Source organism: Odontesthes bonariensis, chromosome 6, assembly GCF_027942865.1.
Source record: "Odontesthes bonariensis isolate fOdoBon6 chromosome 6, fOdoBon6.hap1, whole genome shotgun sequence".
In the NCBI taxonomy this organism is placed as follows: Eukaryota; Metazoa; Chordata; class Actinopteri; order Atheriniformes; family Atherinopsidae; genus Odontesthes; species Odontesthes bonariensis.
Window position 1 is genome coordinate 19,176,569 of NC_134511.1, and position 27,998 is coordinate 19,204,566.

At 40.2% G+C, this 27,998-nt stretch overlaps 3 protein-coding genes across 3 annotated transcripts; 1 reads left to right on the forward strand and 2 right to left on the reverse strand.

Moving 5' to 3' along the window:
* The first annotated feature begins 1,696 nt into the window (after positions 1-1,696).
* Positions 1,697-11,335, forward strand: mier3b (mesoderm induction early response 1, family member 3 b). The gene is made up of 12 exons (XM_075467774.1): positions 1,697-1,750; positions 2,015-2,160; positions 2,715-2,837; positions 2,935-3,058; positions 3,519-3,592; positions 3,728-3,800; positions 3,918-4,066; positions 4,287-4,368; positions 7,492-7,586; positions 7,684-7,811; positions 7,931-8,085; positions 8,243-11,335. The coding sequence occupies exons 1-12, from the start codon at positions 1,699-1,701 to the stop codon at positions 8,716-8,718; spliced, it is 1,677 nt and encodes a 558-aa protein (XP_075323889.1). The 5' UTR covers positions 1,697-1,698; the 3' UTR covers positions 8,719-11,335.
* elac1 (elaC ribonuclease Z 1) lies at positions 11,201-13,956 on the reverse strand. The gene is made up of 5 exons (XM_075467775.1): positions 13,720-13,956; positions 13,236-13,442; positions 12,743-12,801; positions 12,269-12,479; positions 11,201-12,164 (listed from the first exon to the last, which is right to left on the reverse strand). The coding sequence occupies exons 1-5, from the start codon at positions 13,874-13,876 to the stop codon at positions 11,686-11,688; spliced, it is 1,113 nt and encodes a 370-aa protein (XP_075323890.1). The 5' UTR covers positions 13,877-13,956; the 3' UTR covers positions 11,201-11,685.
* Positions 13,957-14,298: 342 nt separating this feature from the next.
* Positions 14,299-27,986, reverse strand: me2 (malic enzyme 2, NAD(+)-dependent, mitochondrial). Its single transcript, XM_075467783.1, has 15 exons — positions 27,818-27,986; positions 24,966-25,122; positions 21,910-22,043; positions 21,672-21,821; positions 21,370-21,445; positions 20,840-21,001; positions 20,515-20,728; positions 20,144-20,241; positions 19,786-19,899; positions 19,588-19,699; positions 19,131-19,273; positions 18,924-19,026; positions 18,655-18,725; positions 17,980-18,078; positions 14,299-16,853 (listed from the first exon to the last, which is right to left on the reverse strand). The coding sequence occupies exons 2-15, from the start codon at positions 25,077-25,079 to the stop codon at positions 16,692-16,694; spliced, it is 1,752 nt and encodes a 583-aa protein (XP_075323898.1). The 5' UTR covers positions 25,080-25,122; positions 27,818-27,986; the 3' UTR covers positions 14,299-16,691.
* Positions 27,987-27,998: the final 12 nt, after the last annotated feature.

The following is a 27,998-nucleotide window of genomic DNA, read 5'->3' on the forward strand; positions in this document are numbered from 1 at the left end:
TGATGTTTTAGAAGTATGGTTCAGCATTAAGTGCATGTAGATAAGTTATTCATATTTTAGTGTAAGACCGTAGAGAAATGACAGCTATATGAATTGCCACCCTAAAATGGAAAACCATCTATTTGAAGGCTGTAAGGCCACTGTAAGCGGTTTTAAGACTAAATCGATAGGGAAAAGAACTATAATGGTGGTACGATAACTGCAAATATGCGGCATTACGGAGAACAGCAAATCAGCTGGGATGTTCATGGAATAGTCTGTGAATGTTCTCGCAAATTGCCTTTCTGTGGGGTAGTACCGGGGTCCACGGCATGACATTGATATGTTTGGGTATGCTATCTTTTTATTACTTTAATATCTGTATATTTTTATATAGAGATTCTGAATCTCTATCATATTTTAAATGTGCTGTTTATTAAATGACTCCAGTTAGTCTGAGCAGCGGCTGGTTTGAGCGGCGTCACGACTACAACGGTCACCTGGATCGCTGATTGGCTCAGAGCGCTGATCCGGGTACTGCGCTAGAACGAGCCCATTAGCTAAAGGTACCAATATGGCGGAGGTAAGAGGGAAAACAGGGGAGAAGCAATCAATCTTTAATCGATATTTTCTAGATTTATTAATTGTATCTTTAATTTTTATTCTATCGATTGGATAAATAATCTTTTTTTCCTTCTGTATAGCGTGTTTTGTATTGTAATTATCATTTCTATTCCTTTAAAATATGGTTTAATGTGCGGACTGATCCTTCACTACGAGGCCTCTGCGCCTTCGCTCTCAGCTGCTCCGCTGTAGCGGCTGTGTAAATTGATACGTAAAATTAACGTTAGCCCGGTGCTTAAAAGGAATAACTGAATATGCCGTGTATATGATGAATGGAAATTAATTTTCTCTGCTTGGGCTTAACGAGCAGCACCTATATCTAAAAAAGAATTCCACTCCATCGATTGTAGCACCGCGTAAACGAAATTAGTGTTTATAGTATTCGATGCACAGCGTTAACATTGGGCTTTAGGGTTAGCTTGCTGGCTAGCAAACAGTTTTAGAACCTGTCAGTGTATAAATCGTGCTGTTCCCCTCTGCACACAACATTCATTTTGCTAAGAATGTCACGGAAACATCTTAATACCATTGTTCAAATGTCAAATTATCTTAAAGGTTTCCTCAGTTCTTAGTGCGGCTAATGTTAGATTAGCCACCTATTCCAGGTAATGTTAGCGCTGTAATGCCATATTCTGTGACTAAATAGATTTTGGTGACCTGATTTAGATATTTCAGATGTCTTTCCTTTTTCTTGTTATTGTTATTTTGGCACTTGTTTACAAGTATCGTACTATTGTGGGGTTCACTCATGGCTAGAAATTCTAATAACTGTCCTAAGGAATTTGTGGCCTGTCATTATTTGGCACTCAGATATGATGTGAACATGTGTTCAGATGCTGTCATGCAAAATGTTTGTCCCATATGTACACATGCCCATCTGTTTTAAGTTTATTTATGTTTTGTTTATGGTCATATAGCTATGGCTACCTGTGACTGATATTCAAATGTTGTTTGGTAACAAGTTAAGCAGCTATTGGAATTTGTGACCATGAAAATACTAGTTGGCCGCATTTTCTGTAACACTAATAATGATAAAGTATTCAAAGTTGGAGTCTGATTGCTTTCAGAATTGGAGGGGATCATTACTGCTCTAATATGTGCTCTATTTCTATTCCTTTTCAGGCTTCCTTAGGGAGTTCAAGTCCAGGTAATGAAATATCCATCACAAATAATGTATTTCCAGCAACAGTGGATGTGTTTTTTAAACGCAACCTTTTCTCTCTTGAATAATTTTGCATGACAGAAGTAACAAGAACTACATTTTCTAGTATCATTAGACAGTGAAAGTGGCTTTGAAATTGGAATGATGTCGTGCTTCGATAACCGCTGTCTAACAACGAGCATCTTGAAGAAGAATTGTTTAAATTGTAATGTAAACAAAAGTTGATACGTCTTTGCTTTTCTCATTCAGTTGGCTCTTTATCATCAGAGGACCATGACTTTGACCCAACTGCAGAAATGTTAGTTCATGAGTATGATGATGAAAGGACCCTAGAGGAGGAGGAGTCTCTTGAAGGAGGGAATAATTTCAGCTCTGAACTTGCAGATCTGGAAAAGGTAAAACATGTGAAAAATGCCTTAAAATGACTTTGACTTTTATAGATGCAAAAGTAGTCAAACGAACCTTTAACCACAGAGAGTGTCGGTTAAGAGTTAGTAAGAGTATCCACAAGAATGAATTGATGAAATAACGCATATGAATATATTAAAGGTTTGTGTAACTTTTAAGGGAAAATCATAGAGTATATTTCTTTGCTTGCGTTAGGGCTGAAATCAGTGAAAGTCTGCTGCTGCTGTAATACAAAGCTTATCTAACAGTCTTATATTTGCTATGGTATTTGATTCGCACTTACACATTACCATCAGTAAAGGTAAAAATTGTGATTGTGTAATTTAGCTGATGTGTTGTACAACACTTGAGTTGTTGTATATTTTTAATAAGGACTTTGGTTGGCTTTGAACAATGCAATTTTATGTTTTGTTTGAGGAAAATATACTTAAAATATGCCTGAACATCTGCATAGATTTACATTAAGAGCAATCCGTGTGATTGTTTTATCTCGTTATCTTGCTTGAATTCAGACGACTGTTCCCTCTCTTTTTGTTATCAGGAAGGGAACATGCCTTTGGAGGAACTATTGGCTATTTATCGCTACGAGGCCTCAGCAGGCTCCAGTATAGACAGTTCCTCAGGAGACCTCACTGATGAGCTGCCTGACATGACTTTGGACAAGGCAAGTACCTGTTGGATTTATTTATATGAACATTGATGATGTTTGGATGAGCACATTGTTGAATTGAAACAATTTATTTATTTATTTGTCTCCTCAGGAGGAAATAGCTAAAGACCTTTTGTCTGGTGATTATGAGGAGGAGACCCAGTCCTCAGCTGATGACCTGACCCCTTCAGTTACCTCACACGAGGCCACTGATTTCTTCCCAAGAACACTAAGATGTAAGTGAGAGATTTCAAATTCTAACTACAGCACCTTTTGCTTTACTTTTGCAACTGTCCCAGAAATATTAAACTTTCCCAAGTACTTCTGAGGTTAAAGAAGTTTCTTAATTTTTTTTTTTTACCAAAAAAGGGAAAAGAAAGAATTGCAGCTTAATTTTCTTCTAACATTTGGCACAAGTTCTAAAATTAATATAAACATGTTTTCATAAACGATAAATTTATCCAGCTTGAAAAAAATGTAGTTGATAAACTAGTTTTTTTTTTTTTTTTTTTTTTAAATGTCCATCGGAACTATTGAAGGAAATATTTGGGTGAGATGATGCTACCTCTTTGTGTGGAAATTAGCTGAAGTTTGAATAGATTAAAATGTCAGGTTTTTGTACTCAGGGAGGTGCCATCGCAATTCAGCGCACATTTAAGGTGTACTTATTTAAAAAAAAAAAAAAATTTTTTTCAGCCAACGCTATTTCTGATGGAGATAAAGAGTCAGAATGTGAGGAAGATGGCTCAAGCCCAGAAGACTCCAGAAAAGTAAATGATTCATTTAATTTTCACTCGCATTAAAAGAACGATTAAGTTTACTTCAAGATTTCCGTGTGATCGGACCTCATTTGTTTTTGGCTTTAAACGTTGTGTGTATTGCCTTTTGTGTTTTTTTTGTAACAGGAAATCATGGTGGGAACAGATTACCAAGCAGATGTTCCTTCTTGCCTCTGTCACTACAAAGATGAGGAGAAAGGTGCCTGTTGCTTTTTGCTTTCTGCATTCTGTTACATGGCTGACAACAGTGTCTTCATCTATTCAGTATAGACAAGATAATGTAGAGTGATCTTACATTATGTACTTTGCTCTGCAGTGTATGAAGATGAAGATGAGTTATTATGGAGCCCAGGTGTTTTGTCAGAAAACAAGGTGAGGAGTTTCCTGTCTGAAGTATTGTCACGGACAACAGATGAAAAGGGAGGATGTGATAAACCAGGGATGAATGTTCGAGATGATGAGCAGGTAAGACCTCAATCCTTTAATGTAATACGGCTATAAATGTGATTTATAGATGTGAGATTTGTCATAACATTCATTTACAACATCATAGATCTTTGCTCAGTATTTTTTTTTTCTAAAAGTCTTTAAATGATGTGTATTGCATATTTTTGATGATTTTTTTTTTTTTCTTTTTGGCCAATACTAATACTGTTGTTTTGATCGTTCCACTCTTTCAATAAAGGGTTTGCACGAGCTTCTCAAATGCAACTACAACACCCGTGAAGCACTAGAGAGATACTGCAGTCATGTAAAGTCCTCAAAAGGTAAGCGGACAGATGAGTAAAAAAAAAAAGTAAAAACTGCTTTTCCCCTTCATATAAAAACTAATGTTGTTGTAGCAAAACTTGGAATCAAAATGACTCATTATGTCAAACAAATGATATCTAGTACCACAAACAAACAGAGGAAATTGCCATAAGGTTGTACTGTCAGGTTTTGTGTCCATGCGATATAAACACGGCTCAAAAAAGTTCAAAGGTGCAATGGCAACCAAAGTGTACAGAAACTTGAAGTGAAGACCTCCACGGGGGCTTAATTATTGGCATAGTTAAAGGGACACTATGTAATTTCTTCCCCCATCTAGTGGTGCAATTTTATTTTGCAAAGTTGAATGAATTTGCTCTCTAGCGCCTCACGTTTTCAAATGTGCGCTGCAACTTCTTGAACTACGGCAAGCGGAATGTGTCAAGATTCAAGAAGCTATAGCTTCAGACTCAAGGTCCATACAAACAAAAAGAAATCAAGACACACAGTACAAAGGATTACATAACACACATACAAGAACACTATGAATACAGATGACAGATAACATGTCAGATAACATAACATCTCCTTTGGTGTGCAAGCAATGCAATTAGTCATATTCCGGGAGTTACCGGAAGTGACGTCGACGCAGCGTTAGCATTAGCCTGCGTTAGCAATAGGAGCATTAGCAGCGGTAAATAAACTCCCGGTAAACTTACAAACTTTCTAATGCCTCGTTTTGTGAGTTAAGAGCCTATGTGTACTACGGCAGAAGTTTGGTAACAATCAATGCAATATTAGTGGGATCATTTACGAGATAAAATCTATTTAGCATTTTTTTTTTTTTAAACTTTATTAGTAAATCAACAAAATAACAGTTTACAAATGTGAGCATAACGCCAAAAAGAAGATATCCAGGGGGAGCATAGGAATAATAATAAAAAGAAGAAGATGATGCACTTACAAAAAGAAAGCTAATGAACACAAAGACATATGTGCCAAGGAATAAAATCTATTTAGCATTAGCGGCTGTAAGCCATTTGGCGGAAATGACGTCACAATGACGTCATTTCTGCTTGTAGGCCTGGTGGGGAAATCGCGATTCGAAGTGCTCCATGTCCCTCTCGGCACTTCGTCATTTTTCATAGACCGGAAGGACATGGCAGCCTCCATAGAGCTTACCTGCTCTATGTAGATACAGACAAGTTATTCTTCACTCAGGAGGATAAGTGAGATTTTTGACAGAGATCATTTTACACCAATGAGGACTAACTTATGAATGAATATGTTGATTTGAGCTAATAAATGACTTAATTTATTACATAGTGTCCCTTTAAGATTACATAGAAGCTTTTTTTTGTCAACTGCAATGCAAGAGAGCAAAATCATAGGAATTTTGAGTTATAAAATTATTAGAATGATAATAATGATACAGGATGATGCCTCACCTCGAGTATTAGTGGTAAGTTTTCATTTCATTGCAATAATGTCCACATAGTAACTTGTTTTTTGTTTTGTTTTGTTTTCTTGGGCATAAATGAGACTATTTGTTACAAAGACCATAAAAAAGCCTTTTTATTGCCATTCCACATGTGGATTGCCAGCCACAAGGATGGAGGTCTGTGTGAAAGTCTTGTGGCGCAGGTGTGGCACATTTGGCCGTAAAAATAATAACAGCAGTATCATCTCTACCACATTGTAAACCTTGTGTACATAATCTAGAGATAAAACATGATAAGATTCAGTAATCGCTTTTCCTCAGGTATATTTTTTCTATCTCAATCCTTCTCCGACGGGCTTGTAAAACTCTATTTGAATATTTAAATCTTCCAAAATCTCGTCGACAGCTTGTTCCTCTTTTAGAGTCGCACTGGAAGTATTTTCTCGTATTTTCTCTCGATGCTTCATTTCTGCTGTGAGAGTTTCTGAAGTTTTGTCAAATGGCTTTTCTGTTACAGTGAGGAGTTTTTTGATCACATCTAGTTCATGCTTACGGTTAGTTGTTGGTAGATTTTCAGCGTCAATTGTTGAATAGTTAATTTGAGGAAATATACTTTTATTCTTGACTTTGATATAAGTTAAAGGTCTATATATATTTTTCTCCCTGAGCTTTAAGTCACCCGTGGTGTGTTCAAGAACTCGCAGTAAAAATGAAATGAAAACCTGTTTTTAGCCTTTTCTGTTGTATTTGAAATGTTTGCTCTCTCAGTGAGGATGAAGTATTAGCATCTTTATTCCAAATAATTGCATTAATTTGACATCTTTGAGATGGTCTTGACATTTTTTAATGGCGTTTAATGAGGGTCACTGTAGGGAACACTTGGGTGCTAGTTTTGATGCAGCAGTCTGTCTATTAACAGCTTATGAAATGAAGCCTAACTTGGCTTGAAATTTTCCAACAGGCTGTGAAATCCAATAATCTCCTCAACAGGTAGTGGTTGATCTTTAATAAGGATGAAATCGAGAACCTTCTCAGTAATCCATTTAGGCTTTGTAAGCGTCTGCTTTCCTCCTCAGTTGTTAGCCCAACACAACTCCTACATCCTGGAATGTTTGTGTCAATTTTACACTGTTTTTATTATAAAATATTTCCAAAAGGAGCACACACTGAGCCATGATGTCAGTATCTTAGGCCACTACCTACTTTGGATTGGTTTGGTCCCAACTTATTTGAAAAATGAATGTTGTGTGGAGAATAACCTCCCCACTGGAAGCCATCGCTCTTTACAATATTACCAAACTTTAATCTCACCCACAGCCATGTCTTTTGTCCACTAAATGTAGGAGTCATTCATAACCCTAATGATGATGATGATGGTGGACTGTATACAAGAGAAAGCTCATATTAGGTTGTGTATACGTCCAACTTAGCACCACAAATGGCAAATAACACTTCAAAATTAAAAGTTTCTTGTCCTTGTCCCTGTTCTTTTTTGTGGTTATTTGCAGTAAGCTAATACCACACATCACATTTCTTACTTTTCAAACCTTCTCATCTTAATTTTGCCAATTTAACCCTTTGATAAACTTATATTTATAACTATAACTTATACTCTTCTCTTTGAGGCAAACCTTTGGTTTATAAATAGATGAATTGTTTGCGATTGTTGTGAATAAATGTAATTTTTTTTGTTTTATTTCAGAAAAATCACCTCCGTGGTCAGAAGAGGAATGCAAGAGCTTTGAACACGCTCTGCAGATGTATGACAAGAATTTTCACCTCATTCAGAAACACAAAGTGAGTTTTATTTTCCTCTTTCCAAGCATTTAAGAGCTCTGCAAACATACCAGTTTCTCGGCGTCTTTAATAACCTTTTTGTTTTCGGTCCTCTCAGGTAACGACACGAACGGTTGCGGAATGCGTGGCGTTCTATTACATGTGGAAAAAGTCCGAGCGGTTTGACTACTTTGTGCAGCAGAATCGGTTTGGGAAGAAGAAGTACAGCAGCTATCCTGGTGTTACGTAAGTGCCAATAAAATGTTTTTGTCCCTCTATGCTGAATATAAACGCTCTTAAAAAAAAAATGGGAAGGCACATGACTTGGAAGAAACAAACCCACTGATATATTTCTTTATATACAGTGACCTGATGGACAGGCTGGTGGATGAAGCGGAGGGGCTAGCAGTGGACAGCTCCTCCTCGGTTTGTTCAGGAACAGGTGGAGGAGGAAGGATGGAGACCACCACAGAACAGCAGCTTAGCCTGCTTAACTCTATCACTGCCAGCGACCTCACAGGTGAGTAATGGGGCTTAGTTCTGCAGGGATGGAGAACCGTTAAGATTTCCTAAAAAAAAATACCACATAACTTTCCTCATTTGTCAATGAAAACTGTGAGAGACTAAGAACAAAACTTGGCGGTTAATTTTATACTGATGGTGCTGTCTCCTTTCAGCTTTGAGCAACACTGTAGCCACAGTATGCACCCCTGCCGAGGTTAGTTGCCTGGACTCCTACAGCTTTCCTCCACTGGACAGTCTCCATCGTGGATCCCTGAATCACGATGAATCGCTCGGGTTCCCCTCAAATGGTGCAGACCCCGACTGCCTCAACATGCTTGACGCTGGCTTCTACCACTCAGACCTCGGCCAGCTCGGAGGAGTGTGTGTTAGTAAGGACTGCGAGCGGCCTTCCAAGAGACTCAAGATGGCGCTGCCTGACTCCTATATTAATGACGTGTCTGTGGGCAACCTTGGAGTGGACTTTGAAGCACGACGGACGACGACGCATCACCACCGAATCACCGGCGCCAAGATGGCAGTGTCCGTCACAGACTTTGGGAGCTTAGCTGGCAGTGGCGAGCCCAATGGGTTTCTGGGAGCACACGCACGGCACCACACACAGCACACTGCAGCACTTCAGTCGGAGTGATCTTCCTCTGTTCTTCCCTTTTGAAACCCTTTTTCCTGCTTGTACATAAGACTGACCTCACTGGAAAATCTGATTTGTTAAAATACTATTATATATATATACATATCTATATATATGTATATGAATATACTTTTTTGTTTTCATTTTTGTGTAATATGACATCAGTGATGTCTATCATATAGAACTAAAATCTTGATTTCTCTCAAGAGTTTATATAGCCATTCATTTTTTGTTTGCGTTCTTCATATGTGTAATGTCCATGTACAGCGGGGCCCAGAAGCTGCAGGAGGAGAGTTGAGAACCTTCTTCCCTCCCATTTACACACATCTTCTGAGCTACAGTCCATCATCCTGCCATTTGTTTTCAGCAGCCAAAACTAGTTTAGTTTTTCTGCTTTTAGTGTTAGCATTTAGCTGCCCATCTTTGTGGTTTGAAGTGGTACTTTAATTTAATTTAATTATTTTTTATTTTCCTTCATGGTGTTAGGTTTACAGGTACTGTTCAGTAACCAGATTGGCACAGATGGTTTCATTTGATTCCCAAAACACCCGGGTAGAGCTTAGCCCCGGAGTCCAGGAAGTGTCTTTGCTTTAGCTGCTCAGGCCCCTCCTGTTACGGTTTCCCTTTTTTATTTTCTATTTTGAGCGCTTGTCTGTTTGTTTGCATGCTTGCTTCACTTCAAATTGGCCAAACTGGAACGTGTCAATGTTTGCAGTACTTAATTGTTTTGTAGTCAAAAACAGATTCCATAAGGAATTGTTCTACTGTCCTACTTCTTAAACAGGTGTTGAAAGCTACATTTGCAGACTAACGTAAACCATGTTTTCCTGCCCCCCCCTCCCCGTTTTTGGAACTCCTGCTCGGCTATCGGCAAACTGTAACAGCAATATAGCAATGCAAAGGTTTTGGTTGGGTTAATAGCCATCGAAACACTGGCACAGTAAAGTTTGTATTTATTGACCATACTTTAAACTTTATGAGATTTCATTTATTCCTTTTTAAGTTCATGCTGCTCTTTGATGGGTTTTGCTGTTTATGTCCTAGTTATTGTAAAAACGGTAGAATATGTCCTTGATTCAAGTAGCACCATTTCCAGGCTTCTTGCAAGCTTTTTCTAAACTACTAGCAGTATTGTGTTTATTTAAAGCCTCTCTGATTTTTGTATTGAACCTCTGCCTAGCCTGTACCGACTAGATGCCTTTTTGAAATCTGGTCGACAATTTCCTTGGAGCCTGTCAGCAGAAATGGAAGCCGTTTTGGCTCGACTGAAGTCCATAATTGTGAAATGTAAAATGTTTAGCAGGTCAGCGTCAGTTAATTGGATGCAGTAGTAGTGTTTACTTAATTTATCTATGCATTGTGCTATGAATATTTAGTTTGTTTCAGGGGTACATCTATTTTTTTTATTTTTTTATTTTTTCCCCGTCATGTCCATAGATGTAGTATTTCACCATAATGCGTGTACAGATAGAATTCCCGCTAACCATCGAAGTCATTCAGTTTCCAAACCCAGCATCAGAGGACATTCGCGTCTACATTTCATGTAAATAATTAGCAAATAGCCTTTAAAAAGTCTATTACTGACCTCTTACACTTGTGAATCTGTGTTGATACAAAGGTTTTAATTTGAATACTTGTCAGAAAGGCAATAATTTGTAGATATGTACAGACTTTTTTTTTTTTTTTTGCATTTTACTGTTTGACTTGGTGTTTAAACTTTTTTTTTTTTTTTTTGGAAAGTCACGCTACACAAACACCAGGACGCAGCTGAAACACACGCATGCCAGCTGCGCCCGTCTCCCAAGTGTACCACTGAAAAACGGCTTTACCTGAAGACGTATTGATATCGCTCAATGTTCCATATTTTTTTTTTTTTTTTTTTTACATCCGAGACATGCAGCCATGTGTAAATGACACTTATCTTTCTTTCCTCGACGAGGGGGGGGGGGTCTTTTTACATGTTGTCTATATTTGTCTTGAATGGTAAAGGGATGGCGGCTGCTCTAAATGGAGAGCTAGTTTCTCTTTAAATGCAATGTGCATAATGCAGTAGGTCCTCCGAGCTCTTCTAGCTTTAGCAGTGCAGTGATATTTATTTCACCTGTGGTTTGTACAAAGACGAAGAAAACTTGTCAGAATGTAAAGGCCATTCAGTAGTGCAAGTAGGTTTTCACCACCCTGTGAACTCGAAAATGTGATATTTTATCGACATCTCTTGTTATGAGACTTGTGCGTGCAAGGAAGCACTAAACAAATTTATTTTATATTTTGTATTGTTTTGAAGTTTAAAAGGAGGAAAACAGAAAACAAAACAAAAAAACGATATAGCGGTTGTGGTTTTGGAAAAAGAAAACTCGAGTCCTTTGGAAACAAACACCTTTGTGGATAAGAAAAGTGAAAAAAAAAACTTAAAAATGTATATCCAGAAATATAGACAATCAAAACTTCATTATGAGAAATGTTCAAGAAGCTATCTTTATTGTTTATAAGAATTGTACATAAACATTGCTGTTTTTTTTTTTGTTTTTTTTTTTGTCTTTGGTTAAACATTATTTTGTATTTTCTGTTGTACTTTAATACCTTGTGTACAGATCCAGAAATAAAGCTCTGGAAAATGTTTTGGAGATGATCACGTGGTCTTCATTGCGAGGGAGATGGGAAGGTTGTGGGTTTGGGATTTAGTTGCATTAGAATGTGTTAAAATTACAAAACAATTGGCAGAAACCTATCATGTGAACCTTTCCACAGTTTTACTAAGAGAGTTTCCAATTAAAACGTTTGACACACTTTGCTCTTTGGCAGGGACCTCAACTGTGTCAAACTTTAATAATCCCTCTTGAGCCTAGCAACGGCAACAAAATGATCTCAGTTTAGTTTGCTTCAGATCAATGACCTAAATCGGTGGGCGTACTTTATTCCATCGTCCACTTGCTCAGTTGCTGAGCTCATAACTAAACTGCTTGTTCATTACTTTGGTCTTTTGAGAGGGATGGACAGAGTCATAAAGTCCTCAGCCAGAGTCACTTTTACACCGCTATTCAGTAGAGCATCTTCAGCCTGTCTCTTGAGCTCCGACACGTTGTCCTCATCGCCCTCCTTCTGCAGGGCGCCGGGTTTGTATCGTTGACTGAAGTGGTGCAGGACCAGCCTCTGCGCACAGCACGCCCGAGCCACGGCTGCCGCCATCTCGGGCGTGCTGTGTCCGTGGTCCACTGCTTTCTCTCGGTGCTCGTCCCCAAGGGTGGCCTCATGAACCAGAACGTCCGCTCTGTTGCACAGCTGCAGTGGTCCTTCCCCGAGCACTGAGCTGCAGTCCCCCAAAATGCAGACTTTCCTACCTGGAATAGTGTCTTCGAGAACCTCGCTGGGCAGTACCACACGTCCGCTCTCAAGAGTCACAGGCTCCCCAGCTTTAAGACGCCCGCAGAGAGGCCCCGGTTTCAGGCCTGGGATACGAAAAAGAAAGAGAGACTGGTCACTGCCGTCTACATTCACCATTTCCAGATTGCTTTCCTCACTCCATTATGTACAAAAGTAAAGTCATTTTTACCCAGTTCCTTCAATAGTTCTATTTTCAGTCTTCCAGGTCGGTCGTGCTCCTGAATGCAAAACCCAAAGGACGGGATGCGATGAAACAGCCTGAAGGCCTTGACCACAAACTTCTTGTCTTCAAAGAGGTGATAACAGTCCGTGGAGAGGTCCAAAGAGATCGTCCTGCCCAGCTGCTCCTGCGGATGGAGAGGGCCGCACTCTGCCGTCACCTAGTGGGAGGCAGACATACACGAGAACTATAGGAAAATCAAAACATATCAGCACAACAACCAAAACTTTCATAGGGAAGCGTAAAGAATGTCCTTTTTCACGTTAAACAAGAAGAGATCAATTTGATGTGTGCTTTGTTTTGAAACGGTTAGTATTGGGTTCTTTATTGTGCACATAAGCCTCGTCAGACAACGTAATAATAACTAACAGCAGGCAATGTGTGATCTTTTATTACAGAGGTACGTCTAGAATACATACAAACCTCCAGGCTGAGCCGTCCCTCCTCCGGACACTGATCTGGGGTGGGCTCCAGCTCATGAACTGCAGCCGCGTAAACAAAAGAAAAGGAGTTTCAGAGCCAAGAGCAACAAGAACAACAAATTGAAAAAGAAAGTATGAATAATTGGCAAGAAAAGGTTAGAAAAAGGTGTGAAAAATACAGCAAATCAAGTTCAAACGTCCAGATAAACACAGACTGTGAACTGTAGCTGCTTTGCACATGCAGCTTTGTTCAGGAGATTCCTGCCATATAATACACCCTCAGTAGGTTTGCAAGTTGGCGACCATACTCAAATTTAAACAATTTCCTAACTAATTTCCATATATGATGGGCATATCAAGTGTTTCTCCTGGTAAACACCACAGCATACAGCCTATCCGACACGCTGTGTGCGGTGGCCGGTTGCATTACATCGGTTCTCAAGCTTCCAGATGTGTGCAGATATCACATCACAGGCTGTCTGCTTTGGACCTGCCTGCATATGGGAAAAGCAGCTGCGATCCTGTCAGGCAGAGTGTCACCCTGAGAAAATGTCGAAGGCCCCGGGGCCCGTAGATGTCCACACAACTCAGGTTCTGCTGGGTGTCGGCGTTGGTGTTGAGACTCACAGTGCAAAGGAGACCAGGCAATCCGAACAGGTGGTCTCCATGCAAGTGAGAGATGAAAACCTTGGTGATTCGGCCTGTGTGGACAAAGTCATGTTGTTATACGCAGGCGGGAATGTGTGACAGCAGGAAAAGTCAACAAAAGTCAATTTGCTTCACGCTTTTCTTTTCTTTCTTGTCATGTAACATGTGAGTATGTCTGAAAGATCAGAAAATATCCGAGAATTATGTGGATTTTGATTTGGAAGATCCAAAACAGGGAAAACCTTATAATTCAGGTAAATGTTGTGTTTAAAAAAATTTAAATAAAATAAGAAAGCCAAATGAGAGTAAGGACATGTAGAGCAGGCTCACCGGCTCTAAGCTGGCTCCTCATCAGCTGGGTCTGGGTTCCTTCTCCGCAGTCAAACAGCCAACACTCTCCGTCCGTGCGCAGCACCAGAGCCGAGGCACCGCGGTGAGGGGACGGATACGCCGAGCCGGTCCCGAGGAAAGTCATGTCCATGGTCATCCTCCCAAAGTACCAAGAAATTTCCCTAAAAGTATCTTTCACGCCGCAGAGAGCGTGACATGCCTCCTGTAAACACGTCACACACTGATGACGCAGCATAAGCGACGGGGCGGGTGTTGAAAATGGGATCGTCCGTAGGCACGCTCAAAGGGACTGTCTACATCAAATCATATTAAGTGACCATCCTGACTGCATAAAAGTGGATAATTCTGCATAAACTGTGCTTATCTTTACTACTCCAATGATACCTGTTAGAAATGTCAAATTTATCACAGGTTCAGTTACATCCATAACTACAAAATGTGTGTGAACTAGCTAGCATAACAACAAATAATGGCTTATTTTTAAATCACCAGAGAAAAAAAAAGAAAGATTATATGTTAATGAATAAGTTAGAAGGAAAACCCATCAGACAAGTAAGCCAATGTAAAATAGTTTTTATTCTGCAGCACGTATATTAAAGCAGCACAAATATACTGTTCTTTGCATACAAATATGTACCAAAAATAAAAGTTCTGAAACAGACTGGAAGAGCACACCATATGATGAGGGATGCATGATTAATTTGAAGAAAAAAAAAAAACAACAACAAAGAATCAAACAATGACCAGAACAAAATACAATAAAGACTGGGGCAATCACTATCAACACATTCTGGACAGACAGAAAAAGCATGTTTTCATTTACCTAGCAACAGTTTCTTTTAAATCTAACCATTGAAAAACAACATTTAATGAGGAGAAAACTTTCCTTTCGACAACACTTTGAAAATGTCCACAAACTAAAAGGTGCACGGGGAAGCTGCACGGTGAATACGACAGTTACACTCTGAACAAAACAAAAAGCGACCTTTATAGTCACCGAGCCGTCGAGACGTGCCTCAGCTCTGTCTGGAGCGTCTTGAGAGATCTACACTGAGGACCACAGTGAGTGATAATAAACACTGAACGTTTTTCAGGCACTTCAAGACCAATGCACACTGCAGCCAGTGCACTTAACAAGAGTGTACACAAATAAAATAGGTAAATAAGTCATCAGCTCTTCTTGCCTTAAGGAGTGTGAGTATGAAGTTATAATAAAATTGGACCATCTCGATTCTTGCATTTTACATGAAATGCAAAAAGCTGAGCGGGAAGCCTATTGTTTTTCCCCCAGTTGATAGTGAGGACAAAAGCATATTAAAAAAAAAGTCAAAATGTTTATTTTGAGATGTTTGTTGCCCTCCCCAGCTGGACTAGTAGCAGCCTGAAGCTAGAATTTCCATCTATTAATAGAGCTTTTGCTTCTTAAAAAAATATAATCTGACTTTGTTCAAACCTCAAGGGTAAATCACATCAGTCAACAGAAGCTTAGTTTTGTCATCTCTATGTGCAGCTTGTTCTGAGTGCTGACACCAAATCACTGCCATGACAACATGCAGACGTATTCAACAAAACATCAGAAATAAACAGGGGAGTGTCCGTGAACGGTTGAGAAAAAAAACAATGTTTATCCAATACTGCACAGACGTTCCATAAATATTTAAGGTTAAAGTCCTATTTTCTTCTCAAATGATAAGGGTTCTTCATTAGAGATTGATTCACGAAGATATAATCAAATAAAAAGTGCTTATCCAAATTGAAATTAATTTAAAGAAAAAAATTTAGGGTGACAAATACAAGGCTGGAGTGCACATTAAAGTGTTACCTGGCTGTAGGTAACACTGAATGCTTTGAGGAATAAATTAAAATTTGGATTCAATTTCCCTTCATCAGATCTCATCACCTTCAGTTAGGAGGTCTGTCTTTAAATATTCATTTCAATTCGTCCAAATACCGTAGTTCAATTGTTCTCTCTGTCTCTCTCCTAGTTTGCACAAAAAGGCCAAATCTCCTTTCGTCCCCGCTTTGCCAGAAGTCCTACAGCAGTCAGAACAGTGAAGGGACCAGAGGACAACCATGATGTGAATAAAGGAAGTGGAAAAGCCTATTTGCCATGTGAAAAGATGAGCATGAAGTCAGGCGGTTTCTAAATAGCTGAATGTACTTCAAATGGGCCTAGCTAACTTGTGCTAACTAAAGGAAGTTGTGCATCAGGACTGTACACAACAGCGATGGCATCGAATTAGTCATTATGTCAGTAATGTCTGGTGAAGTCCATATACAAAAATTTAAAAAGGTAAAATACTGTAAAATATATTACACTTGCTCACAAAGCCAACTTATGCTTGGGTTATATATGAATAGACAAAAAATGCAGGTCAAAACATAGTAATAAGAGTCATATCTATCTTGTAATATGTGTGCATTTAAACCTGGAGTCGTGGCACAACCGTCTAAATAGAGCTGATTTACAATATAGCACCATGTAGTTGACTTTGTGTTCAGGTGGTTTGAAGGAACTCAACCACACGGCCCTTTTCTTCCTGCATGATATGATCCTTTCAAAGCAGAAATGCAAAACGTAATCTCATCACTTACTACCTGAAACCAGATTTTCACACTGCCTTTGCCCTTTAGGGGCCCCCCCCCCCATCTCTGTGCAGGTTCACATATGGAGGACAGTGAAGTGTTAACTAGAAGAGAGATATGAGAGATCTGGATATTCTCACACAGATGGTTCCCTCACTTTGTCATTTTCCACTGTAATTTTCACAATTCAAAACGGGAGTGCTTTAGTGCAAATGCAGTGACACAGAACTATAAAGGTGGCACTGTCGACCTGATTTCTAGGCACATTTGCACTAAGGTAACAGAGATCTTCAAATTAAGGTGGAAACAACAAAGAAAAAGTGAGCCATTTTAAGATTGGGCACAGCTAGGCTCTGTTCCGTTTTCTACTTAGTCTTGGGGCTAAAGTTGACCCCTGGCCAGTCGTAGGTGTCTGGCAGGAAGGAGTCGTAGCTGGTGTTCCACACAGTAGCACGTATGAAGCCATTCTTGTCCATGGGCTCAGGGTAGCGGAATGCCATGCCTTTAGCATAGACGTACTCCATCACCTGCGGAAAAGAAGAGAGGGCGTTGGCATACTGTGCCACAAAGTTTTCAAAGCCTTTAAACCGACATAAAGTTATGTTTCAGTCTCCTGTTCAAGTGGATTCCATACATCTATTCATTACAAGTCTACACACAGTGCTCAAAGTTGAGACAAAACTTTTGACAATCTACTGAAATACTGAAACATTCAATTTACTAAAGCAGAGGTCTTCAACAGGGGGTCCGCAGAGGTACTGCAGGGGGGTCGCGAAATCTTTGGTTGATTAGACGATTTAAAAAAATTTTTTTTTTTTTTTTTTTTCAAACAGTTTTTTCTCACAAATTGTGTGCAAACGTGTGCCATTCACAGATGGTTTGAGGATTCATTGTCCCATCTACATGCATGTTTAAAGTTAAAATCTGTGGATTATTTGAATAGCTCAGTGTTGTATGCAAGATGTTTGTTTATAAAAGGCAGTGGCACGGCCACCCTGTACCTTGCACATGTTTAAAATAAAAACATGAATATATTAACCTGTGTATTATTTGAATAGCTTAGTACAATAACAGAGTAGCTATGTTTATACACGGCACAAGGCCCCGTTAAATATAAAACACAATTGTATGCCATATAAATAGTAGGGGGGTCCCTGCTCCAACTCTCCATCAGTTTGGGGGTCCCTGGCCTGAAAAACGTTGAAGACCCCTGTACTAAAGCATACGGCCGCTTCGTTACGACACCTGCATTTTAGTTCTGATGCATCCTGCTTCTACTAGTTGACCTAGAGATGCAATAACAATACTGGATTCATATTCAGGTGAGCCTAAAACACAGCAAAACTGTGGAACACTTGAAAGGGACAGATAACTTCCAATATACGCTGTAAGTGCTACACAGACGGACAACAGGAGAACTGTGACCAAATCCGTCCAGGCACCAGTGCTTGAGACGTTGCTTAAAGGTAATTGGCATCATTTTATGGCTGTTTGTCAACCTGAGTGACAGATTTAAAAAAATAAGATGTGGAGAAACCCAACTAAATGTAGGCAAGAAATGTCTGATATAATCTAATGCTTACAGATGTATTATTAGCTAAAACATTATGTCTACGTTGTGATATTACAGTATCAGTATTTCAGAAGACTTACCTTGATAGCCATCTGGACAGAGACCTCTCTGATGTTGGAGAGAGGAGGATAGAGTCTGCCCTCTTCGAGCTCTTTATCCGTCAGCTGCTCAGCAAGGGTCTGGAAAAAGTATTAAAATAGCTTTAGACTAAAGATTCATTTCTGCAGCCCTGACAAAAAGGCAGCACCTATAATCCACGATGGGCATTTGCCTGTAACATACTTATGCTTGCCATCTATTCTCATGTGCCGTCATAACTTTTATGCAATGTTGAAGGAGAAGAATAACAAACAAGAGAAAGAAGAAAATATCTCCTTGGCCAGGAGACAAAACTGATCAAACCACTGCCGCTAACACTAAAGAATCAACATGCAAACGACAGTGTTTTAGAATTGAAGACGAAAGCACCATCTGATCATTAACCATTAATTGCTCTGATTAGTGTTAAGGAGTCAAAAGCAGCCCAGCAAAAGAGCCTTTTAAAAGCTCTTCATCTGTTAGCTGTTATGTCAGAGTCTAGAAAGAGAGGGAACAGGAGACATCACAGGGTTAAAGAGGGTTTAGATGAGCATATGCACACAAGAGAGAGTCAGCAAGGAAAGGATGGACAGTGAGGAAAAGGAGGACTTTAGCAGGTTTAGAAAAACAGAAAGAAAAATAAAAGAGATGGAGAAAAGGTAATGGGGTCTTCAGACCTTGGCAGCCTCCAAGAAAACTGTGTCACTGATGTGTCTCACTCCACTCAGGACCACAGCCAGGGCCACACCTAAAACAACGACAAAAACATAGCTCGTGTTTTACAACACAAGAGATTCCTTTTTCGCATGTTTCGCACAGCACAAACGCTCCGCTCGTTATTTTCTGGAACTTATTTGCGGGTATTTACGTAGACAAAGCGCACTTAATTCGTACAATCTCACTCATTCATGAGATTTATAACAATCAACTGTGTTTTTCTTGTCACCTGGAAAGATGTAAGCGTTGTTCCCTTGTCCGGGAGTGAAAACCCGCCCATCACTCAGGGTAACTGGACCAAACGGACTACCACTGGCAAAAAGACATCTACCCTGTGAGACACAGAAACAGTGGATTTACTCTTAAGCCAGTGCTGATTTAAAAGTTAGTGAAAAAAAAAATTAAGAGACGGAGGTGACAGAAGTGACAGAAGTACATTAGTTAATCTGTAAGCATCCTCGGCAGTGCACTCTGCCTTATTGGTTGGGTTACTCAGCGCAAAGATGATTGGTCGTTCATTTAGGTCTGCCATGGCCTTGATGACATCATGGCTAAACAGACGTCCAGCCCCTGCCACACCTGAGAGAAGGGAAGAAAGATCTATTGTTAGTGCTTTAACTATGTCTGAAATTGAAGAACTATGACCTTTGATAGGAAAATGAAGACCATTTTTGTGACTTAGAGGATTTAAAAAAAAAAAACAATGAAAAGACTATAAATTCGATGATCCCATTTGATCTTTAACCTGAGTGAAGTTAAATTATAGAATCAGCATAACAAATGACACCATGGTAGAAAAAAAAAAAAAAAAAAGCTTAACTCCTCAGAGCTGTAGTGAACAGGGCTACAGCAAAAATGGCTGAATGAATGATAAATAGATCAATCTTCATCACCAATGATAGCTGTGGGTTTGATGGTGTTGACAGCATCTAGGAAGCTCTGTACATCCCCTGGACTGTCATGGAGAAATACCTCCTGGTTACTGTCCGTCTTCTGTGTTCTATCCTGAAGGTACATACATTACAAGCAATTACAACTCATTTACAGGCGAGGCTGTGCACACACTGTAAGCCTGTGTCACATATACTAACCTTAACAAGTAAACCATGGGCATCATACATCCAGATCTTTTCTCTGGCCTCAGCTTGGTCCAGGCCCGTCTCTACCATGGCCATTACAATTAGATTTGCAATGCCAAGGGCAGCCTTGGAAGAAAGCATTCAGATATTGTATCCATGAAATGAAACATCACTGTCAAATTCATCTTATCTTAATAAGACAATTACGTATGCACTTTTTTTGCTCGATCATGTTGTATTACATTATCACTGCATTATTTGATCTTATTCTAATGTAGGGAACCATACATGACAAAAGAAAAAAAAAAGAGCAAACAACAAAACCTGGTGTAATTGAATTGAGTTTTTCAACGGATAAATGTCAGCTCACCTCTCCAGCTCCCAGGAAAAGCACACGGTGTTCAGTGATGGGTTTACCAATGGCTCTCTGAGCCCCTAACAGGCCGGCGAGGGCTACAGCTGCAGTGCCTGAGACGTGCAAGAAGCAAAACAGTAAAGCATGGAGTCAACATTCCTGACCATTTGTTTCTTATCATTTCAGTTTAATTCACTTCTGTAAATTCACTGTAAGTGACCATTCAACCAATGAGGACAGGCTAGAAATCAGCATTGAAGCAGTGTTTTCTTTTTTTTTTTTTTAAATACAAGCAGACTCTGGGGTAGCTGAGAGGATCATGAAAAGTCGTACAACTGCTGTATCTGTTTGCTTCAACTATAATAATTTGGGATGTGTGTGTGCACCTTGGATGTCATCGTTGAAGGTGCAGTACTTCTCCCTGTACTTCCTGAGGAAGCGGAATGCATTGTGGTTCCCAAAGTCCTCAAACTGGATCAGCGTGTCCTGCCCATATTTCTCCACAACAGCTTCCATAAACTCGTCGATCAGATCATCATAAGCTTGAGAGCGGTCCCGCTTCTGATACAGGCCCATGTACAGTGGATCCTTAAGGAGAGTCTGGCAGGAGGACGAGGACAAACAATTGTTCCTTTTCTCCTTCATTCACCGGAGCGCCAACAGAACAGTACAGCTATAGAGTAAACCGGACACAATTCATAGCTCGCCCACCTCATTGTCTGTGCCAACATCGATCACCACAGGCAGACATTTCTCAGGTCTGATGCCGGCACAGGCAGTGTACAGGCAAAGTTTCCCCACAGGTATGCCCATTCCATAAACACCCAGGTCTCCGAGGCCTAAAATACGCTCTCCATCAGTTACAACGACCGCCTACAGAAACAGAAAGAAAGAAGATGGGAAAAAAAGCGCAGGAACTGGCAAATATTTCAAAGTACACATCTGCGAGCGACACAAATCACCCACTGTCAGCTGAGTGTAGAAAAATGTTTTTTTTGTGAAGAAGGCTTAGAGTAATATTTAAAACTGATTCCAATTTATTCATCATGAAATATCCATTGTGTCTATAAGTGATCATTTCAGCATTCATGTTTGATATCTAAAAATCCCTAGACTGTGGATTTATGTAAGATCAACTGGCTCTAAGAGTTTCTTAAATCGTTTTATGGGTTTTAGCTAAAAAAAAAAAAAAAAAAAAAAAAAAAAAACTATTACTGTAATAAAAATGTTCAATAACTCACTGCAACATTAGTCTCTGGCCAGTTGTCCAGGATGGAGCGGACATGTCCTCTGTCCAGAATGGAGATGAACAAGCCTCTGAGGAGGAAAAAACAAATACAACCATAGTTTAGGTGCTTTATCGGTAATTTTTCTGTTCAACCAACGGGACAAGAAAATACTTCTCCAAAGTAATATTATCTTAAATATACATTAATTATGTTAACACAGAGCATCCAGCTTATTTTTTCTTTCTTGACTTGAAAATGAAACCCTTGGAGAGGAATGTGCGCTACATGTCTGCAGCCAAAAGCTGACTGCTTACTTGGGTCTTCGGAATATGTGTCCATACTGCGTGCAGGCCAGGCCTACAGTGGGAGTATAGACAATTGGCATCAATTCCTCTATGTCTTCCATCAACACCCTATAAAAAAGCCTTTCATTCCTTTCCTGGATGCCCATCAGGTAGATGTACCTGCGGAGAAAGGGAGGGAAAATAATGGAAGAGAGGAGACAACTTAACAAATAAATGTTACTAATCTTTTGTAGAGCGAGGTTCTCACTTCTGCAGAGGATCGGTCATCTTCTTGAGATTTTTCTGAAAGCGCATTGCCTGATTATCCTGAGTCTCCACTTTGGGAGGCAAGAGACCGTGTATCCCCAAAATCTGCCGCTCCTGCAGGGAAAAGGCCATTCCCTGTGAAGAAGCGCACGCAAACAAAGACAGAAATGAATAGCAGGATGACAAGAATCTTGATATCTTCCACGTGCTAAGACTTTAAAGCTACAGAAGAAACTTTAAGTCAAGCCTAAGTAGTTTAGCTGAGGAACGACTGATTTAAACCCGTGATATCATCTCCATAAAAGCTGGGACTTTTAAATAAAAACAGAGCCATCCCCTTGTCTGAACCGTTTTTAAATTATATTGCTGGACTTAATTGTAAATACAAAAAAAAAAAAAAAAAAAAATGACAAAAGTTTTTTTCTGCTGTAAGGAGTCAACAGGTCAAGCGTGAAGACCGTCATTCCTGCTGAAGAACAGGAACCGTTAGAGAAACTTGTCATGTACAGTGATGTTGCTTTGCCACCAGGGGGTGCCCTGCCCAACGTGTAGGGTCCAACACGCTTGACCTGTTGACTCCTTACAGCAGAAAAGGACTGCGGTGTGGCATGAGGGAAACCAGATGAGAGCAATTTTGCAGGAGAATAAAAGCGGGTGAGAACAGGGAGTAGCCCTAAAGGAACCAATGAGGAACACTGAGTGCAGGAACACCCCATTACAGAGAGGGAACGGGGTGGGGGGGGGGGGGGGGGGGTGGGGGGGGGGGGGGGAGGTGTTTCATGTTCCTGATAGGTATGAGTTATCAGCCATTTCTGAATGAAATACGGGGGAACACATCCAAGGCATTGGGGGCTGGGGAAGGGGCTGAGTATTTTGTGAGAGTGATGAATGCTGTGGGAGGAGGGGGGGGGGGGCTCCCCGGAAAAAAATGCTGAGTCATGCTGATGAAGCATTTTACTTCTCCCAGTGCTGCTACTCGGTTCCTCTTACCATAATGCGACAGTGCCACAAACATTTGACGTCTATTTTTTTTGTGGGTGTTTTTGTATTTTTTTTTTTCTCATGCAACGGAGTGTTTAAACTTCTCTTTTTGGTCATATTCTGTTTAGCTGTGATAACAGAATATAACAAATAAAAAAAAAAAAGTATATAACGCTGAAGACCTTTAAAAGCTGTTTTGCTCTATTCGAACTGATCGTGTATGCAGTTATGCACTGCTGAGGCACATTGGTCCATACATCAACTGATTTGTCAGTGCGCATCTACAAAAACCTACACACTGCATTTTACTGAATAAATCACTATGACAACACAGAACTTACTGCTGTGGTGTAACACAGGGGAGTCATGACGACACAGCCTGATGCTCTGCTCTGGGGAATAACATAGTCTTTCACTTTTCATTATGCAGCTCTTTTTGTCAGACTTTATGCAGTTTAAGTGCATTTTAGATTATCCGAGTGATTTTGAGCCATTTTCTCTTGAAATAAAAAACGTAACCAAACATATCTGCAACATTTGCACACATTTACGAAGTCTTTCACTCCATTTCGATCAGTTTTAGTGACCTCTTAATGTCCCGCATTCTGCAGAATTGAGCAGCTGCTTAAGATTTCTCTTGTGATAACACTTTTCTGCCCTGAGCAGTTTCTAGTTTGCATGCGCTCACTCGTTTTCTGCACAATTTTAACAGTGGGTTAAATTAAGCCCGAAGAAAGAAAGAGAGAGTTCTTTTTATTTTATTTTAACGAACCTGTCCATTTCACTGTCCCAATTCAAGAGTAAGAGCAACAATTCAACACCAAAGAATCCTCATAAACTGAACACAGCACATTCTGTACAGCCCATATACTCAAAAAGACCTCCATCTTTTTTACGAGTTTATAAAACTCTAATCCCACCCTTAACCGAGTCGCAACTAACAGAAGCACGACATCCTGGTTATCCAAATTGCTAATTTAGCCTCTCCTGAAAGAAAGTTAATAAGCGTATGAACATATTTATTCTTTGCAGAATACCATGGACCACAGACAAACTGACTAAAGGAGAAATTAAGGAGAAATCCACCGTCTAGACGTGCACACTGAAGAAACAGACGATGAATGGTTTCCGTCTGTGAACAAAAAGGTCAACTATCTGCCGTGCCAGGCAGGAAAGAATAGATTCATTCTGGTTTGGTTGGTAAAGTTCCAGCATGATTGCTGGTAGTACGACTGGTTATTATTGGAGGAAGAAGGCATTAGAAGAATGGCAAGCAGCTCTACGGCTATAACTTGTTTACAGAGATTCGGTTACAGATCCATTTTTAGGAACCCGATTTAGATTCTTCTTAAGGCAGCCGTAGTTTATTGGGCTTGCAGTGAAGCCATCTCGGTAGGTTGCTTGATTACAAGGTTCATATCTGCGCTGCAGAACAGGTCCATTTCAATCCAATGGGTGATGTCACACCTTTCCACGACCAGACTCTGGGACCAGTTGGCATTTAGGCTGGCTAAAGTCTAAATATATATAACGCATATATATATACATCACGCATATATGCAACTTCTGCTCTGGGCTGAAGGTGCAGAATCTTCACAGAGTGAGATCTCGTCACCTAAAGCAGCTAGTTTCAAGTTACAAATGTCAACCAACCTAAAGTCAGTGGAGTTCCTCGTGGTGAACCCCACAAGCTAAACGTTTCACAGCATAATGAGAAAATGTCAAATATGAAACATCAAACAATGTGGCACACAGGCTTTCCCTATAATGTAGTTAAATCAGCAAAGAGTTTGTTTTTGTAGGTTCCCCACTGAGCTGCAATGCTACAAAAATGATACCACTGCTGTGTAAGGCTCCATGTACGTTGAAACCCAAAGAACAACTCAATGTTCCTAAGACTTAATACTCTGCATACAAAACCGCTTTCTCTCCATTTGTCCACTTCATAGCGTGATATATTTAGCTTGAATTTAGACCCCACAGGTTGAAATACCCCGGGATGTCCACAGAGCTGTTATCTCACCATTTATTTCTAAAAGCCAACACATAGAGAGACAAAGTCAGCAGGATGCCCACCTTGTTGGTGCGAGGGTTCAGCATGAGGGGTTTGCCCTTGTCTTTGGTGTGTGCCCATCTGCAAACAGAGACGCAGGGCCTCAGGGACCAGGTTGTTTTCAGCCTGGACAACATGGTCGACGGTCACTGGTCTGGAGTGTCCACTGGTGGGAAGTTTCTGTGGTGGAGAAGACAAAGTTTAACAAATAACCAGCTGTGTTCAAGTTGTGATTATTTGCATTGTCCTGCTTGGGAAGTCCATATATGATCTGCTACATATATATAATATCTGCTGCTGTCATTAATATTACCATTGACAAACACCTCACCTCTTAAAGCTGCCGTCGGCAGGTTTTCAAAATTCCGAGTCTAAAGTCGGAAAATTCGAACTGATACAACTTTCAGGTCCCTCGCCCTCTGTGGACGAGGTTGTGCACGTGAGTTCACACCAGTGTGCGTGCACACAAGCTGGGAGCAGACTCACGCTCAGAATGGAAGACGTGGTTGGTGACTGGCAGCTTTAAGGCTTGTTATTAAGCTTAAACTGTATCCCAAAAAAAAAAAAAAAAAAAAAAAAAAAAAAAAAAAAACAGCATGTGCAAAGCCAACTTTGATATAACCCTGGCTTGTTTGACGTCAGCAAGTAGCAGTTGAGGCTGAAGCTACGCAGCGACCACAACTTTTGACTCTATTTCAGACCCTTATCACACCTTAATATGACATTAAGCTGTCAGTACAGGAGATTACCATTCTGCTGACACAAACACAGACAAATGTTTGTGGGGCGCGCGGACAGCCCCTCGCTCGGGGATTACAAATGCCGACAGCAGTGGCAGTTGTTAATCTGGGTCTGGTCAAAAGCAATTTAGCAAGAGATCTGAGACTCAAGGCTTGGAAAGATTTTCAAAAATCCCTTATCGCATCGACCCCCTCAGAAGACCGAGGGAAAGATAAATCACAGCAGCACTGGCCAACAAAAAAAATAGATGTGGGGGAAAAAAAAAAGGAGGATAGCGTGAGTCGCATAATGGAAGCAAGACAGAAATACTATAATAAAAATAAAAGAAAGGACAGAGCAGACTGTACTTCTTGAGGAAGCTAAGGTCCTTCAAGGTTTGCAACAAGATGTTGCAGATATTCTACAAGTCTGTTGTTGAGAGCCTCATTTCCTCTTGCGTCATCTGTTGGGGCAGCAGCATCAGAACCAGGGACCTAAAAAGACTCAACAGCCTGATAAGGAAGGCTGGTTCTGTTCTGGGGACGTCTGTGAAACCTCTGGAGACAATAATTCAAAGAAGGATTTTGCATAGAATCAAGAAAATTATGGACAACCCTGAACATCCTCTCCATGAGACTGTTATCGGAAAACAGAGTCTCTTCAGTCAAAGGCTTCTTCAGTTTGGATGCTAAACAGACCGCTACAGGAAATCTTTCCTGCCCACAGCCATCAGCATCTATAATAACTCCTTGATTTAATTGAGCTACATCAACATTTAATTTCCCTCTGGGATAAATAAAGTATTTTTTAATTGAATTGAATTTAAGACTTCAACGTCATTTGAGAGTAAAGGAGATACGACAAGAAAAACAGAGACCAGTACCTGAGGCTTGTGTTTCCAGTTTTACCTAAAATTAGGTAAAATTACGCCATAAAGCACCATCAGTGCTGAGACTCTACTGTACACTCAGCTGAGGCTGTTGGCCTGGAACAGAATCATCATAGTGAGAGCTATGTCGTGCATGCGACCTGGAATTCGCAGCCAGATTGCATAATGTTGTGTTGTGAGCAGAGAGAGGCCAGTTTGTGCGACTGATGGAATCTTCGCTAGTTGATAATAGTTAGACAATTAAAACTGCAATTATAATAGCAGACAGTAGGTGCAGCCTTCCAGCCAACCAAATGTGGTTTAGATAAAGAGTATGTTAAACATTAATCCCAAGAGGAATGCTTTAACACCCCTGTGTTACAGAAAAAGTGAAGCAGGCCATAAAAGGAGATCATTTTATTAAATGTACTCAATATTATTCTTCCAACCCAAGTCATCAGAACCTTTGCACAAGATATGCATGGAACGTATTGAAAATAAGACCATCTTTGAATAGTCTTACGGTCCACAATTGGTAGTTTGGTGCTTTTTGTTTCCTGCCGGGAAAAAAAGGGTTATTGTTGCACATGCTGGAACATCGGCGGGATTTGCACACTTCCACATCGTGCGTGTGCAAATAGAGCACATTTGGATAGCCCATCTAGCCCATTTAGATTACACCCATCTGTGGGCGTCACTAGTAATACGTCAGGCATATGACATTATACACAGTAGGGACTGTAAAACCTGTGTTCACCCACCTGTTTTACGTTCTGACTGAGCAATAATGTGTTACTAATAAACCCAGGAAGGAGATCCTGAGCTACCGCGCACCGTTTCCACAATCAACATTTGATGTTATAATGAAATGGCTGGAATTAGAGTCATTGATAAATAAACATACAACAATATAATTTAAAGACTCAGAAAATTTTTAAACAAAAGCAAAAAAAGTCATGTAAAATTGGCTGCGGTTAGCGGGATAATCAAATTGGCAATCTCGTGCAAAATTACAGACAAAACTAGCTAACAAGTACAACAAGCTAACAAGTTGGCTAGCCTGACATTGTCGCTATTCGGCCGTTTTAGCTTACATGTCAGCGACAGTAAAGCTCAGTATTCGTAAGATGACACAACAGTCCGACAATTTTCTTAACGCTTAGCTTCACACTGTCCTGTCATTCATTCAGACCCACCGATCGATCGTTTTGTCTCAGAAACGGGAAGTTTTCCCGTTATTCTTCCCCGCAGACTTTCTAATCTTTAGAGGACAGCGACTTGGGTTACCTGCGCTGTGATAATTTCGGTGTTCCTTCCGGTTGGACAGATTACCGACTATCCAGCATATTTCTTCAAAGGTCCTCTGTGTTACTGTTAAGGTCTGACTCTTTCGTCCGTCCCCTGATAGCTGCAACACAGTCAGCCGGCGTGGACAGTGATGAGACTAGAGGAAGCAGCACTGGAGAGG

What these genes read in the sequence shown, in the direction of transcription:
- elac1 (XM_075467775.1), bottom strand. Translation starts at nt 13,876, where the DNA reads ATGACCATGGACATGACTTTCCTCGGGACCGGCTCGGCGTATCCGTCC. An exon ending in GCTGCTTTTCCCATATGCAG is followed by an intron (nt 12,802 to 13,235) that starts GCAGGTCCAAAG and finishes ACGCGGCTGCAG; the next exon opens with TTCATGAGCTGGAGCCCACC. An exon ending in AGGGACGGCTCAGCCTGGAG is followed by an intron (nt 12,480 to 12,742) that starts GTTTGTATGTAT and finishes GCCTCCCACTAG; the next exon opens with GTGACGGCAGAGTGCGGCCC.
- mier3b (XM_075467774.1), top strand. Translation starts at nt 1,699, where the DNA reads ATGTGCTCTATTTCTATTCCTTTTCAGGCTTCCTTAGGGAGTTCAAGT. An exon ending in CTTAGGGAGTTCAAGTCCAG is followed by an intron (nt 1,751 to 2,014) that starts GTAATGAAATAT and finishes TTTCTCATTCAG; the next exon opens with TTGGCTCTTTATCATCAGAG. An exon ending in CTTCCCAAGAACACTAAGAT is followed by an intron (nt 3,059 to 3,518) that starts GTAAGTGAGAGA and finishes AATTTTTTTCAG; the next exon opens with CCAACGCTATTTCTGATGGA.
- me2 (XM_075467783.1), bottom strand. Translation starts at nt 25,079, where the DNA reads ATGTTGTCCAGGCTGAAAACAACCTGGTCCCTGAGGCCCTGCGTCTCT. An exon ending in CTTCAACGATGACATCCAAG is followed by an intron (nt 20,242 to 20,514) that starts GTGCACACACAC and finishes TGCACGTCTCAG; the next exon opens with GCACTGCAGCTGTAGCCCTC. An exon ending in ATGCTTACAGATTAACTAAT is followed by an intron (nt 19,027 to 19,130) that starts GTACTTCTGTCA and finishes TGTGTCTCACAG; the next exon opens with GGTAGATGTCTTTTTGCCAG.